Below are 13,303 nucleotides of genomic sequence, written 5' to 3' on the forward strand. Positions count from 1 at the left end.
GGATGCTCTCGATTGTGCATCTGTAGAAGTTTGTGAGTGCTTTTGGTGACAAGCCGAATTTCTTCAGCCTCCTGAGGTTGAAGAGGCGCTGCTGCGCCTTCCTCACGATGCTGTCTGTGTGAGTGGACCAATTCAGTTTGTCTGTGATGTGTATGCCGAGTAACTTAAAACTTACTACCCTCTCCACTACTGTTCCATCGATGTGGATAGGGGGGTGTTCCCTCTGCTGTTTCCTGAAGTCCACAATCATCTCCTTAGTTTTGTTGACGTTGAGTGTGAGGTTATTTTCCTGACACCACACTCCGAGGGCCCTCACCTCCTCCCTGTAGGCCGTCTCGTCGTTGTTGGTAATCAAGCCTACCACTGTTGTGTCGTCCGCAAACTTGATGATTGAGTTGGAGGCGTGCGTGGCCACGCAGTCGTGGGTGAACAGGGAGTACAGGAGAGGGCTCAGAACGCACCCTTGTGGAGCAGGGTGGAGATGTTGTTGCCTACCTTCACCACCTGGGGGCAGCCCGTCAGGAAGTCCAGTACGCAATTGCACAGGGCGGGGTCGAGACTCGAGCTTGATGACGAGCTCGGAGGGTACTATGGTGTTGAATGCCGAGCTGTAGTCGATGAACAGCATTCTCACATAGGTATTCCTCTTGTCCAGATGGGTTAGGGCAGTGTGCAGTGTGGTTGAGATTGCATCGTCTGTGGACCTATTTGGGCGGTAAGCAAATTGGAGTGGGTCTAGGGTGTCAGGTAGGGTGGAGGTGATATGGTCCTTGACTAGTCTCTCAAAGCACTTCATGATGACGGAAGTGAGTGCTACGGGGCGGTAGTCGTTTAGCTCAGTTACCTTAGCTTTCTTGGGAACAGGAACAATGGTGGCCCTCTTGAAGCATGTGGGAACAGCAGACTGGTATAGGGATTGATTGAATATGTCCGTGAACACACCGGCCAGCTTGTCTGCGCATGCTCTGAGGGCGCGGCTGGGGATGCCGACTGGGCCTGCAGCCTTGCGAGGGTTGACACGTTTAAATGTTTTACTCACATCGGCTGCAGTGAAGGAGAGTCCGCATGTTTTCGTTGCAGGCCGTGTCAGTGGCACTGTATTGTCCTCAAAGTGGGCAAAAAAGTGATTTAGTCTGCCTGGGAGCAAGACATCCTGGTCCGTGACTGGGCTGGTTTTCTTCTTGTAGTCCGTGATTGACTGTAGACTCTGCCACATACCTCTTGCCTGTAATACAGCTGTGAGTTTGGCCACCTGCCCTCTGAAAAGGGGAGATAGCGGGAGAGGAAGATCTCTAAAACACCAGGCTCAGAATATGTCCATATCTGTCCATTTCTTTGCTGCTCGTGAAGATGGAGCAAGGTAGACAGAAAAACATGTATATTGTACAGAAACCAGATGAAAATCAATTTAAAAAATCATCATCTTTAAAATCTCGAATCTAAAACCACTTGTTGAATACACAGACGTTCTATTCACGTCAGTATAATCCTGCTTGTCAACCTCAGGGTTATTCTAGCGTTGATGGATAATACGTCTATATTTAAGAATATGAAAAGAGACTAAATCCAATTTATCTCAGAGCTCTTTACACCCTCTTCCCCGTCCATTAGATTTATCCTGTCTGCATCCCAAACGGCAACCTGAGCTCTACATAGTGCACTAGTATAGGGAATGAACTATATGCACTTTAGTAGTGCACTGTATAAGGAACAGGGCTAGGCAGAGCAATCGGCTTTCTGTTAGAAAAATGGTGATGATGACTTTATCTGACATTTGTAAAAAAAATATAGATAAAAAAAAAAGGGCAGATTTCGGTGAGTATTATCAGGCTGTGAACAGTCTCTCTTCTTCTCCCTCCCCCTGACTTCACCTACAGACTGGGGGAGGGGGGGGGAATTCTGTTCTTGGGTGTAAAGAGGATGGTTTATCTTTGGTGCTGTCTACTGCTGTTTAGTGTGTGTGCATGCGTGCGTGCGTGCGTGTGTGTGTGTGTGTGTGCGCGCGTGTGTGTGTGTGTGTGCAGGGCCTATGATCAGCCTCACAGAGTGCAGGAGGAGAATGATAATGGTGGAGGTCAGGTCATTATCTCCATGGAGATCTGAGAGAGAAGACATGAAATACACTCCTAATGCTGGTCTCAAACCTGAAGCACAACTCTCACACACACACACAAATACACACACACACACACACACACACACACACACACACACACCCACACAAATACACACACACGCACACACACCCACACAAATACACCCACACAAATACACACACACACCACCCCTATGATGTGAGATTAACAGGTGTAGCCGAAAGCTGTGTATTAGAGGCATTGTTTTGATGAATCTGATGTGAAAAATACACATGATCCTCTTTCACTTCACCGGCATCAAAACATTCCAGACGGAGCCCATTTAAATACACTGCTTCTTCCTGCCCTGAATCCCCTGGTTTCACTTGATGGGGATGTATCCTCCGGCAGCGTGTGTGAGTGTGTGTGCGTTCGAGTGTGTGTGTGTGCGTTCATTCGTGTGTATGTGCATGTGCATGTGCATGTATGTGTGTGTGTTTATGTGTATGTGTGTGCGTGTGCGTGTGCGTGTGCATTCGTGTGTGCGTGTGCGTGTGCATTCGTGTGTGTGTGTGTGTGTTGCATGGTGCAATGTCCTCTAGCTCCCTCAATACAGGTCACATTCTATTAGCTGAGCTGGGAGTTAAGTGAACCCTGATGGTTCTAAGGCCCTGTCAAGTCTGCTCTGTTCTGTTGGGGAGGAGAATATACATCTGCTGTCTGAAATATACTTTCTTATTTCGCTGTAGCCATCTAGAATTTCAGCCAGGTCACCCGTGATACAAGTCAGTATTGGACGTCCATCCCTGTCTGAGGACGTTATGAGATGATGTTAAAACTGGCCACTAGGGGCAACAGTGAGCAGTATTACTTTCAAGTCGGTTTCTGGGGTTACGGGCGGGGATGGTGGATGGGAGTAAGCATCTGCCTCTGATTCCTAAGGGCCTAAGGTTTTCAGTTCGAATCCAGCAAAGGAAAGTTATTTTTGTTTTAAGCCTATCCCAAAATGTAACCCTAACCTTAAACATTCTGAGTTAATGCCTAAACTTAACCTTAAACACTGCGAAATGTGATTTTTTGAACCACTTTGAAATGTGATGTTTGAGAAACATTGATGAACATCTAATTTTGACGTGAGATGAGAGAGAGCTAGTTGTAGAATGTATCTTCATACCCCATTCTAGAATCTGTAAACAGAACCATATCCTGCTTCCTCCATGGTACGACTCTCAGAATGTTCTGGCTAGCACGCTGCTTTGCTAACACAGCTATCCTGGAAAAACAACAATAACACCACTCTCTCTGTCCTTCCTCTGCTCTATGTACGCATCTCCTAGAGATTGTTCTCAACGTGTATGGGGGGAAAGTGGAGAGTGATTTGATGCATACTCAAACAGACACACACACACTGCAAAACAATACACGAAGCTGTCTTAGTTGCCATGGTTACTTAAAACCCGAAAGCAGAGAAATACAGATAGAGAGATGAAGAGAGATGGAGAGCAGCATCCTCTTACAAACGATTGAAGCCAGAAGGAAGAGATGAGCACCAGTGATTCCCTAACGTGGGCCCTTTTGAACCCCCCCCACCCCCACACACACACTTGTCTATTTATACATATGCTCTCTGTCTGTCTCTTTCCATATGTATGTATTGATATGTTTATCTATTTATTCTCTCCACAAGGGCAAACAAGGCCAGGGCCGCTCACTTATTGAATGAACAGCTATGGGGAAGCATTAAGCAATAGTCTCCAGTAACCTGGCTCGATGTATTTGTTAAATTGGGACCAATGGAGAGAGGCTGTGGCCTACCGGCTAATTGATCTTCAGGGCTGGTGAGCTGGTGGAATGGAGGGTACAAGTCAGGGCTGCCCCAGGTGAGTGCACGGATTGAGGTAGATGCCGTGTGATACAATATATCTGTAGTTCTGTAGGGTCGGTGGTGTGGAAGGGTGGGTCAGGGTCTGTAGGGTTGGTGGTGGGTTGGGGTGGGTCAGGGTCTGTAGGGTTGGTGGTGGGTTGGGGTGGGTCAGGGGTCTGTAGGGTCGGTGGTGTGTAAGGGTGGGTCAGGGTCTGTAGGGTTGGTGCTGTGTAAGGTTGGGTCAGGGTCTGTAGGGTCGGTGGTGTGGAAGGGTGGGTCAGGGTCTGTAGGGTTGGTGGTGTGTAAGGGTGGGTCAGGGTCTGTAGGGTCGGTGGGCCAGGGTCTGTAGGGTTGGTGGTGTGTAAGGGTGGGTCAGGGTCTGTAGGGTTGGTGGTGTGGAAGGGTGGGTCAGGGTCTGTAGGGGTGGGTCAGGGTGTAGGGTTGGTGGGTGGTGGTAGGGTGGTGGGTCAGGGTCTGTAGGGTCGGTGGGGTCTCTGTAGGGTTGGTGGTGTGTAAGGGTGGTGGTGGGGGTCGGGGTGGGCTGTAGGGTTGGTGGTGTGTAAGGGTGGGGGGTCTGTAGGGTTGGTGGTGGTGGGGTGGGCCAGGGTCTGTAGGGTTGGTGGTGTGGGGTCTGGTGGTGGTGTAAAGGTGGGTCAGGGGTCTATAGGGTTGGTGGTGTGTAAGGGTGGGTCAGGGGTCTATAGGGTTGGTGGTGTGTAAGGGTGGGTCAGGGGTCTGTAGGGTTGGTGGTGGGTCGGGGTGGGTCAGGGGTCTGTAGGGTTGGTGGTGTGGAAGGGTGGGTCAGGGGTCTGTAGGGTTGGTGGTGTGTAAGGGTGGGTCAGGGGTCTGTAGGGTTGGTGGTGTGGAAGGGTGGGTCAGGGTCTGTAGGGTTGGTGGTGTGGAAGGGTGGGTCAGGGGTCTGTAGGGTCGGTGGTGTGGAAGGGTGGGTCAGGGGTCTGTAGGGTTGGTGGTGTGGAAGGGTGGTCAGGGGTCTGTAGGGTTGGTGGTGTGGAAGGGTGGGTCAGGGTCTGTAGGGTTGGTGGTGTGTAAGGGTGGGTCAGGGTCTGTAGGGTTGGTGTGGGTTGGGGTGGGTCAGGGGTCTGTAGGGTTGGTGGTGTGGTGTCTGTAGGGTCTGTGGTGTGTAAAGGTGGGTCAGGGTCTGTAGGGTCGGTGGTGTGTAAGGGTGGGTCAGGGTCTGTAGGGTTGTTGGTGGGTCGGGGTGGGTCAGGGGTCTGTGGGGTTGGTAGTGGATCAAGTTGGGTCATGTCTGGGGATCTGAACCCCAGTGAGAGGGTCATGTCTGGGGCTCTGAACCCCAGCGAGAGGGCTATGTCAAGTAGCTCTGATGGAGGATGGTTTGGGCTCCTGTTGTGGGCCAGTGTTGGATGGAGAGTAACCTGGGGACAGGGTCATCTCTGGAACCCAGAACAAAACTACTGTGTAAGTGTGTCAGATGCTCCTGGGGGCAGGGTGTTTATAAGTTCTGGGGGCGGGGTGTTTATAAGTCCTGGGGGCAGGGTGTTTATAAGTCCTGGGGGCAGGGTGTTTATAAGTCCTGGGGGCGGGGTGTTTAAGTCCTGGGGGCGGGGTGTTTATAAGTCCTGGGGGCGGGGTGTTTATAAAGTCCTGGGGGCGGGGTGTTTATAAGTCCTGGGTGCAGGGTGTTTATAAGTCCTGGGGCTGCGTGTTTATAAGTCCTGGGGGCGGGTTGTTTATAAGTCCTGGGGGCGAGGTGTTTATAAGTCCTTGGGGCGGGGTGTTTATAAGTCCTAGGGGCGTGGTGTTTATAAGTCCTGGGGCGGGGTGTTTATAAGTCCTGGGGCGGGGTGTTTATAAGTCATGGGGGCGGGGTGTTTATAAGTCCTGGGGGCGGGGTGTTTATAAGTCATGGGGGCGGGGTGTTTATAAGTCCTGGGGGCGGGGTGTTTGTAAGTCCTGGGGGCGGGGTGTTTATAAGTCCTGGGGGCGGGGTGTTTATAAGTCATGGGGGCGGGGTGTTTATAAGTCCTGGGGCGGGGTGTTTGTAAGTCTTGGGGGCAGGATGTTTATAAGTACTGGGGCAGGATGTTTATAAGTACTGGGGGCAGGGTGTTTATAAGTCCTGGGGGCAGGGTGTTTATGTCCTGGGGGCGGGGTGTTTATAAATCCTGGGGGCAGGGTGTTTAAGTCCTGGGGGCGGGGTGTTTATAAGTCCTGGTGGCATATTTGTTTACGGACATATTCAATCAATCCCTATACCAGTCTGCTGTTCCCACATGCTTCAAGAGGGCCACCATTGTTCCTGTTCCCAAGAAAGCTAAGGTAACTGAGCTAAACGACTACCGCCCAGCACTCACATCCGTCATCATGAAGTGCTTTGAGAGACTAGTCAAGGACCATATCACCTCCACCCTACCTGACACCCTTGACCCACTCCAATTTGCTTACCGCCCAAATAGGTCCACAGACGATGCAATCTCAACCACACTGCACACTGCCCTAACCCATCTGGACAAGAGGAATACCTATGTGAGAATGCTGTTCATCGACTACAGCTCGGCATTCAACACCATAGTACCCTCCAAGCTCGTCATCAAGCTCGAGACCCTGGGTCTCGACCCCGCCCTGTGCAACTGGGTACTGGACTTCCTGACGGGCCGCCCCCAGGTGGTGAGGGTAGGCAACAACATCTCCTCCCCGCTGATCCTCAACACTGGGGCCCCACAAGGGTGCGTTCTGAGCCCTCTCCTGTACTCCCTGTTCACCCACGACTGCGTGGCCATGCACGCCTCCAACTCAATCATCAAGTTTGCGGACGACACAACAGTGGTAGGCTTGATTACCAACAACGACGAGACGGCCTACAGGGAGGAGGTGAGGGCCCTCGGAGTGTGGTGTCAGGAAAATAACCTCACACTCAACGTCAACAAAACTAAGGAGATGATTGTGGACTTCAGGAAACAGCAGAGGGAACACCCCCATCCACATCGATGGAACAGTAGTGGAGAGGGTAGCAAGTTTTAAGTTCCTCGGCATACACATCACAGACAAACTGAATTGGTCCACTCACACAGACAGCATCGTGAGGAAGGCGCAGCAGCGCCTCTTCAACCTCAGGAGGCTGAAGAAATTCGGCTTGTCACCAAAAGCACTCACAAACTTCTACAGATGCACAATCGAGAGCATCCTGGCGGGCTGTATCACCGCCTGGTATGGCAACTGCACCGCCCTCAACCGTAAGGCTCTCCAGAGGGTAGTGAGGTCTGCACAACGCATCACCGGGGGGCAAACTACCTGCCCTCCAGGACACCTACACCACCCGATGCTACAGGAAGGCCATAAAGATCATCAAGGACATCAACCACCCGAGCCACTGCCTGTTCACCCCGCTGCCATCCAGAAGGCGAGGTCAGTACAGGTGCATCAAAGCTGGGACCGAGAGACTGAAAAACAGCTTCTATCTCAAGGCCATCAGACTGTTAAACAGCCACCACTAACATTGAGTGGCTACTGCCAACACACTGTCAATGACACTGACTCTACTCCAGCCACTTTAATCATGGGAATCGATGGGAAATGATGTAAATATATCACTAGCCACTTTAAACAATGCTACCTTATATAATGTTACTTACCCTACATTGTTCATCTCATATGCATACGTTGATACTGTACTCTATATCATCGACTGCATCCTTATGTAATACATGTATCACTAGCCACTTTAACTATGCCACTTGGTTTACATACTTATCTCATATGTATATACTGTACTCGATATCATCTACTGTATCTTGCCTATGCTGCTCTGTACCATCACTCATTCATATATCCTTATGTACATATTCTTTATCCCCTTACACTGTGTATGACAGTAGTTTTTTTTAGGAATTGTTAGTTAGATTACTTGCTCGTTATTACTGCATTGTCGGAACTAGAAGCACAAGCATTTCGCTACACTCGCATTAACATCTGCTAACCATGTGTATGTGACAAATACAATTTGATTTGATTTGATTTGATTTGGCAGGGTGTTTATAAGTCCTGGGGGCAGGGTGTTTATAAGTCCTGGGGGCAGGGTGTTTATAAGTCCTGGGGGCAGGGTGTTTATAAGTCCTGGTGGCAGGGTGTTTAATTCCTGGGGGCGCAGTATTTGATCATGGAGAAGAAGCAGAGCTCTACACCCCTCTCTTTGCAAGTTAGGGGATTTGTATGGGCCAAAGTTAGGGGATTTGTATGGGCCAAAGTTAGGGGATTTGTATGGGCCAAAGTTAGGGGATTTGTATGGGCCAAAGTTAGGGGATTTGTATGGGCCAAAGTTAGGGGATTTGTATGGGCCAAAGTTAGGGGATTTGTATGGGCCAAAGTTAGAGGATTTGTACGGGCCAAAGTTAGGGGATTTGTATGGGCCAAAGTTAGAGGATTTGTACGGGCCAAAGTTAGGGGATTTGTATGGGCCAAAGTTAGGGGATTTGTACGGGCCAAAGTTAGAGGATTTGTATGGGCCAAAGTTAGGGGATTTGTATGGGCCAAAGTTAGAGGATTTGTATGGGCCAAAGTTAGGGGATTTGTATGGGCCAAAGTTAGAGGATTTGTATGGGCCAAAGTTAGGGGATTTGTACGGGCCAAAGTTAGGGGATTTGTATGGGCCAAAAGTGGCGAACACTTGAAAAATTGTGATATGTCTAAATGATCTACTAAAAATCTGTCCTTGTATCCCACAGTCTGTTGACAGGCGCTACGATGTCCATGAGTCAATAGAAACAGGGTTAGCGTTCATCTCCCATGAGAGGCCATGAAGTGACAGTGTTCAGTGAACCCACTCTGTTTCTGTTGTTTTGTAATACAAGACACTTCCCATGTTTAAACTAACGAGGAAAAACCACCATCTACGACTAAGAAACTTGGAAAGGTTTATAAAACACTCACACTCTAAAGATTGTATTGTAGTTGAATTGTATGAATATTGTATTGTAGTTGAATTGTATGAATATTGTATTGTAGTTGAATTGTATGAATTTTGCATTGTATCTCTATGGAGCGCTATTCTTCAAAACACAAGTCCCAAGCACCATGCCATTGTCAGTGTCAATGTGTAAGTGGGTAGACCAATCTTTTCTCACTATTTTCTCTAAACATGTGGTTTGGTTTCTCTGCCCGCCTGTCTGTCCATTGTAGCAGCAGCATATGGTAGGTGCAGCACTGACTGTGTGGTTGTGTAAATGCCTCCCTCAGCTAGACAGGGAGTCCCAACTGACACCTTATTCCCTATTTAGTGCACTACTTTTTACCAGGGCCCATTTGGGACATATCCTTGGTCTGTTATCTATTTGTGTATCAGATGAAAGGGGACAGAGGACTACACGGAGGGAGTAGAGAGAATCCTAAAGGGTTTAATAAGAAAAGCGATCTTGATGGATTACAGACCTTCTCCACTTCTCAGACATTTTCAAAATGATAAATCGCAAAGGCCATGTTTTTTCCCCTCCCTCCCTCCCTCCCTCCCTCCCTCCCTCCCTCCCTCCCTCCCTCCCTCCCTCCCTCCCTCCCTCCCTCCCTCCCTCCCTCCCTCCCTCCCTCCCTCCCTCCCTCCCTCCCTCCCTCCCTCCCTCCCTCCCTCCCTTCTCTACTTCCTACTACCCTCTGCCTTTCTTTTTCCTTCTCTTCATCATACCTTCTCTCTCTTCCTCCCTTATCTCATCCTCCCTTCTTCTCTCTCTCTCTTCTCCTGCCTTTGTCATGGTCTCAGGAGCCTTTCTATAGTGAAAGATTACAGGAGAATTGCAGGACCGTGGCCCGTCAAGGGACTTTTATTCATATTTATAATGCATGTATAACAAGGCAATCTCAGCAGCTGCTATTCCCCCTACTGCTGTTTAGTGTGTGTGTGTGTGTGTGTGTGTGTGTGTGTGTGGGTGAGTTTACATGCACACCTGCTCGCTTCAATCCGTACGTTTGTGTGCTTCTACCTCTGGGCTGTGTGGGCTCTGTAATGCCCCTCGAACACCAGTCAGTGGTCATGCATCCCGAGTCCACCCCTAGCTCCTCCCCCAGCTCCATCCCCATCCCCAGTTCCATCCCCAGTTCCATCCCCAGTTCCATCCCCAGCCCCATCCCCCCAGCTCCATCTCCAGCCCCAGCTCCATCCCCAGCCCCAGTTCCATCCCCAGCCCCATCCCCAGCTCCATCCCTAGCTCCATCCCCATCCCCAGTTCCATCCCCAGCCCCCCATCCCCAGCTCCATCCCCAGCTCCATCCCCAGCCCCAGCTCCATCCCCATCCCCATCCCCAGCTCCATCCCCAGCCCCAGCTCCAGCTCCATCCCAATCTCCAGCTTCATCCCCATCTCCCATCCCCAGCTCCATCCCCGGCTCCATCCCCATCCCCAGCTCCATCCCCAGCCCCAGCTCCATCCACAGCTCCATCCCCATCCCCATCCCCAGCTCCAGCTCCATCCCAATCTCCAGCTTCATCCCCATCTCCCATCCCCAGCTCCATCCCTAGCTCCATCTCCATCCCCAGTTCCATCCCCATCCCCATCCCCATCTCCATCCCCAGTTCCATCCCCATCCCCATCCCCAGCTCCATCCCCAGCTCCATCCCCAGCCCCAGCTCCATCCCCATCCCCAGCTCCATCCCCAGCCCCAGCTCCAGCTCCATCCCAATCTCCAGCTTCATCCCCATCTCCCAGCCCCAGCTCCATCCACAGCTCCATCCCCAGCCCCATCCCCAGCCCCATCTCCCAGCCCCAGCTCCATCCCCGTCTCCAGCTTCATTCCCAGCACCAGCTCCATCCCAACCTCTAGCCCCAGCCCCATCCCAAGCTCCTTCCCCAGCTCCAGTTTCAGCCCCAGCTCCAGCTCCAGCTCCAGTTCTATCCCCAGCACCAGCTCCATCCCCAGCTCTAGCCCCCCATCCCCAGCCCCAGCCCAAGCTCCTGCCCCAGCTCCAGTTCTATCCCCAGCTCCAGCTCCAGTTCTATCCCCAGCACCAGCTCCATCCCCAGCTCTAGCCCCAGCCCCAGCCCAAGCTCCTGCCCCAGCTCCAGTTCTATCCCCAGCTCCAGCTCCAGTTCTATCCCCAGCACCAGCTCCATCCCCAGCTCTAGCCCCAGACCCAGCCCAAGCTCCTGCCCCAGCTCCAGTTCCATCCCCATCTCCAGCTCTAGCTCCAGCTCCAGCTCCAGCTCCAGCTCCATCCCCAGCTCTAGCCCCAGACCCAGCCCAAGCTCCTGCCCCAGCTCCAGTTCCATCCCCATCTCCAGCTCTAGCTCCAGCTCCAGCTCCATCTCCAGCCCCAGCTCTAGCCCCATCTCCAGCTCTAGCTCCAGCTCCAGCTCCAGCCCCAGCTCTAGCCCCATCTCCAGCTCTAGCTCCAGCTCCAGCTCCAGCTCCAGCCCCAGCTCTAGCCCCAGACCCAGCTCTAGCTCCAGCTCCAGCTCCAGCTCCAGACCCAGCTCTAGCTCTAGCTCCAGCTCCAGCCCCAGCTCTAGCTCCAGCTCCAGCCCCAGCTCCAGCTCCAGCCCCAGCTCTAACTCCAGCTCCAGCCCCAGCTCTAGCTCCAGCCCCAGCTCTAGCTCCAGCTCCAGCCCCAGCTCCAGCTCCAGACCCAGCTCTAGCTCCAGCTCCAGCCCCAGCTCTAGCCCCAGACCCAGCCCCAGCTCTAGCCCCAGACCCAGCTCTAGCTCCAGCTCCAGCTCCAGCCCCAGACCCAGCCCCAGCTCTAGCCCCAGACCCAGCTCTAGCCCCAGCCCCAGCTCTAGCCCCAGCCCCAGCTCCAGCCCCAGCTCTAGCCCCAGACCCAGCTCCAGACCCAGCTCTAGCCCCAGACCCAGCTCTAGCTCCAGCCCCAGCTCCAGCCCCAGACCCAGACCCAGCTCTAGCTCCAGCTCCAGCTCCAGCCCCAGCTCTAGCTCCAGCCCCAGCTCCAGCCCCAGACCCAGCTCTAGCCCCAGACCCAGCTCCAGCCCCAGACCCAGCTCTAGCCCCAGACCCAGCTCCAGCTCCAGCTCCAGCTCTAGCCCCAGACCCAGCTCTAGCCCCAGACCCAGCTCCAGCTCCAGACCCAGCTCTAGCCCCCCAGACCCAGCTCCAGCTCCAGCCCCAGCTCTAGCTCCAGCCCCAGCTCCAGCCCCAGACCCAGCTCTAGCTCCAGACCCAGCTCCAGACCCAGCTCTAGCCCCAGACCCAGCTCTAGCTCCAGACCCAGCCCCAGACCCAGCTCTAGCTCCAGACCCAGCTCTAGCCCCAGACCCAGCTCTAGCTCCAGACCCAGCCCCAAACCCAGCTCTAGCCCCAGACCCAGCTCCAGACCCAGCTCTAGCCCCAGACCCAGCTCTAGCTCCAGACCCAGCCCCAGACCCAGCTCTAGCCCCAGACCCAGCTCCAGACCCAGCTCTAGCCCCAGACCCAGCTCTAGCTCCAGCCCCAGCTCCAGCCCCAGACCCAGACCCAACTCTAGCTCCAGCTCCAGCTCCAGCCCCAGCTCTAGCTCCAGCCCCAGCTCCAGCCCCAGACCCAGCTCCAGACCCAGCTCTAGCCCCAGACCCAGCTCTAGCTCCAGCCCCAGCTCTAGCTCCAGCCCCAGCTCCAGCCCCAGACCCAGCTCCAGACCCAGCTCCAGACCCAGACCCAGCTCCAGCTCCAGCTCCAGCCCCAGCTCTAGCTCCAGCCCCAGCTCCAGCCCCAGACCCAGCTCCAGACCCAGCTCCAGCCCCAGACCCAGCTCCAGCCCCAGCTCCAGCCCCAGACCCAGCTCCAGACCCAGCTCTAGCCCCAGACCCAGCTCTAGCTCCAGCCCCAGCTCTAGCTCCAGCCCCAGCTCTAGCTCCAGCCCCAGCTCCAGCCCCAGACCCAGCTCCAGACCCAGCTCTAGCCCCAGACCCAGCTCTAGCCCCAGACCCAGCTCTAGCTCCAGCCCCAGCTCCAGCCCCAGACCCAGACCCAGCTCTAGCCCCAGCTCCAGCTCCAGCCCCAGCTCTAGCTCCAGACCCAGCTCTAGCCCCAGACCCAGCTCTAGCCAGCACAGAAGCAGTGTATAAGCCCACCTTTGTCCACCTCCATCCTTACCAGCATGTTCTGTTCCTGCTCCAAGGTTAACATTTTAATGCAGTGGGCTAAATCAGGTTCACAGAGTGATACTTGGTAGTTTTAAAACACACATCACAGGAGAGACCAAAACAGAGGGAGACTAATCCTTCATACATAATAGATAACGGAATCCTCTAAAACAGAAGAACGAGAGAGAGAGAGAGAGAGAGGTGGAGAGAGAGAGAAGTGGAGAGAGAGAGAAGTGGAGAGAAAGACAGAGAGAGAGAGAGAGGTGGAGAGAGAGAGACAGAGAGAGAGAGAGGTGGAGAGAGAGAGAGAGAGGTGGAGAGAGAGAG

At 53.2% G+C, this 13,303-nt stretch overlaps 1 protein-coding gene across 1 annotated transcript in view; it reads left to right on the top strand.

Annotated features, from left to right (window-relative positions):
* Nucleotides 1–10,836: 10,836 nt before the first annotated feature.
* The window catches only part of LOC121847027 (skin secretory protein xP2-like), a gene marked incomplete at its 5' end in the record, with an annotated part of 40,727 nt that continues 38,260 nt past the window's right edge, over nucleotides 10,837–13,303 (top strand). The window contains one exon of the mRNA XM_042326318.1: nucleotides 10,837–11,505. Within this exon, the coding sequence (XP_042182252.1) occupies nucleotides 10,837–11,505 (669 nt within the window). The remainder of the gene's footprint in view (nucleotides 11,506–13,303) is intronic.

Source organism: Oncorhynchus tshawytscha, linkage group LG08 (assembly GCF_018296145.1).
Source record: "Oncorhynchus tshawytscha isolate Ot180627B linkage group LG08, Otsh_v2.0, whole genome shotgun sequence".
NCBI classification, from domain to species: domain Eukaryota; kingdom Metazoa; phylum Chordata; class Actinopteri; order Salmoniformes; family Salmonidae; genus Oncorhynchus; species Oncorhynchus tshawytscha.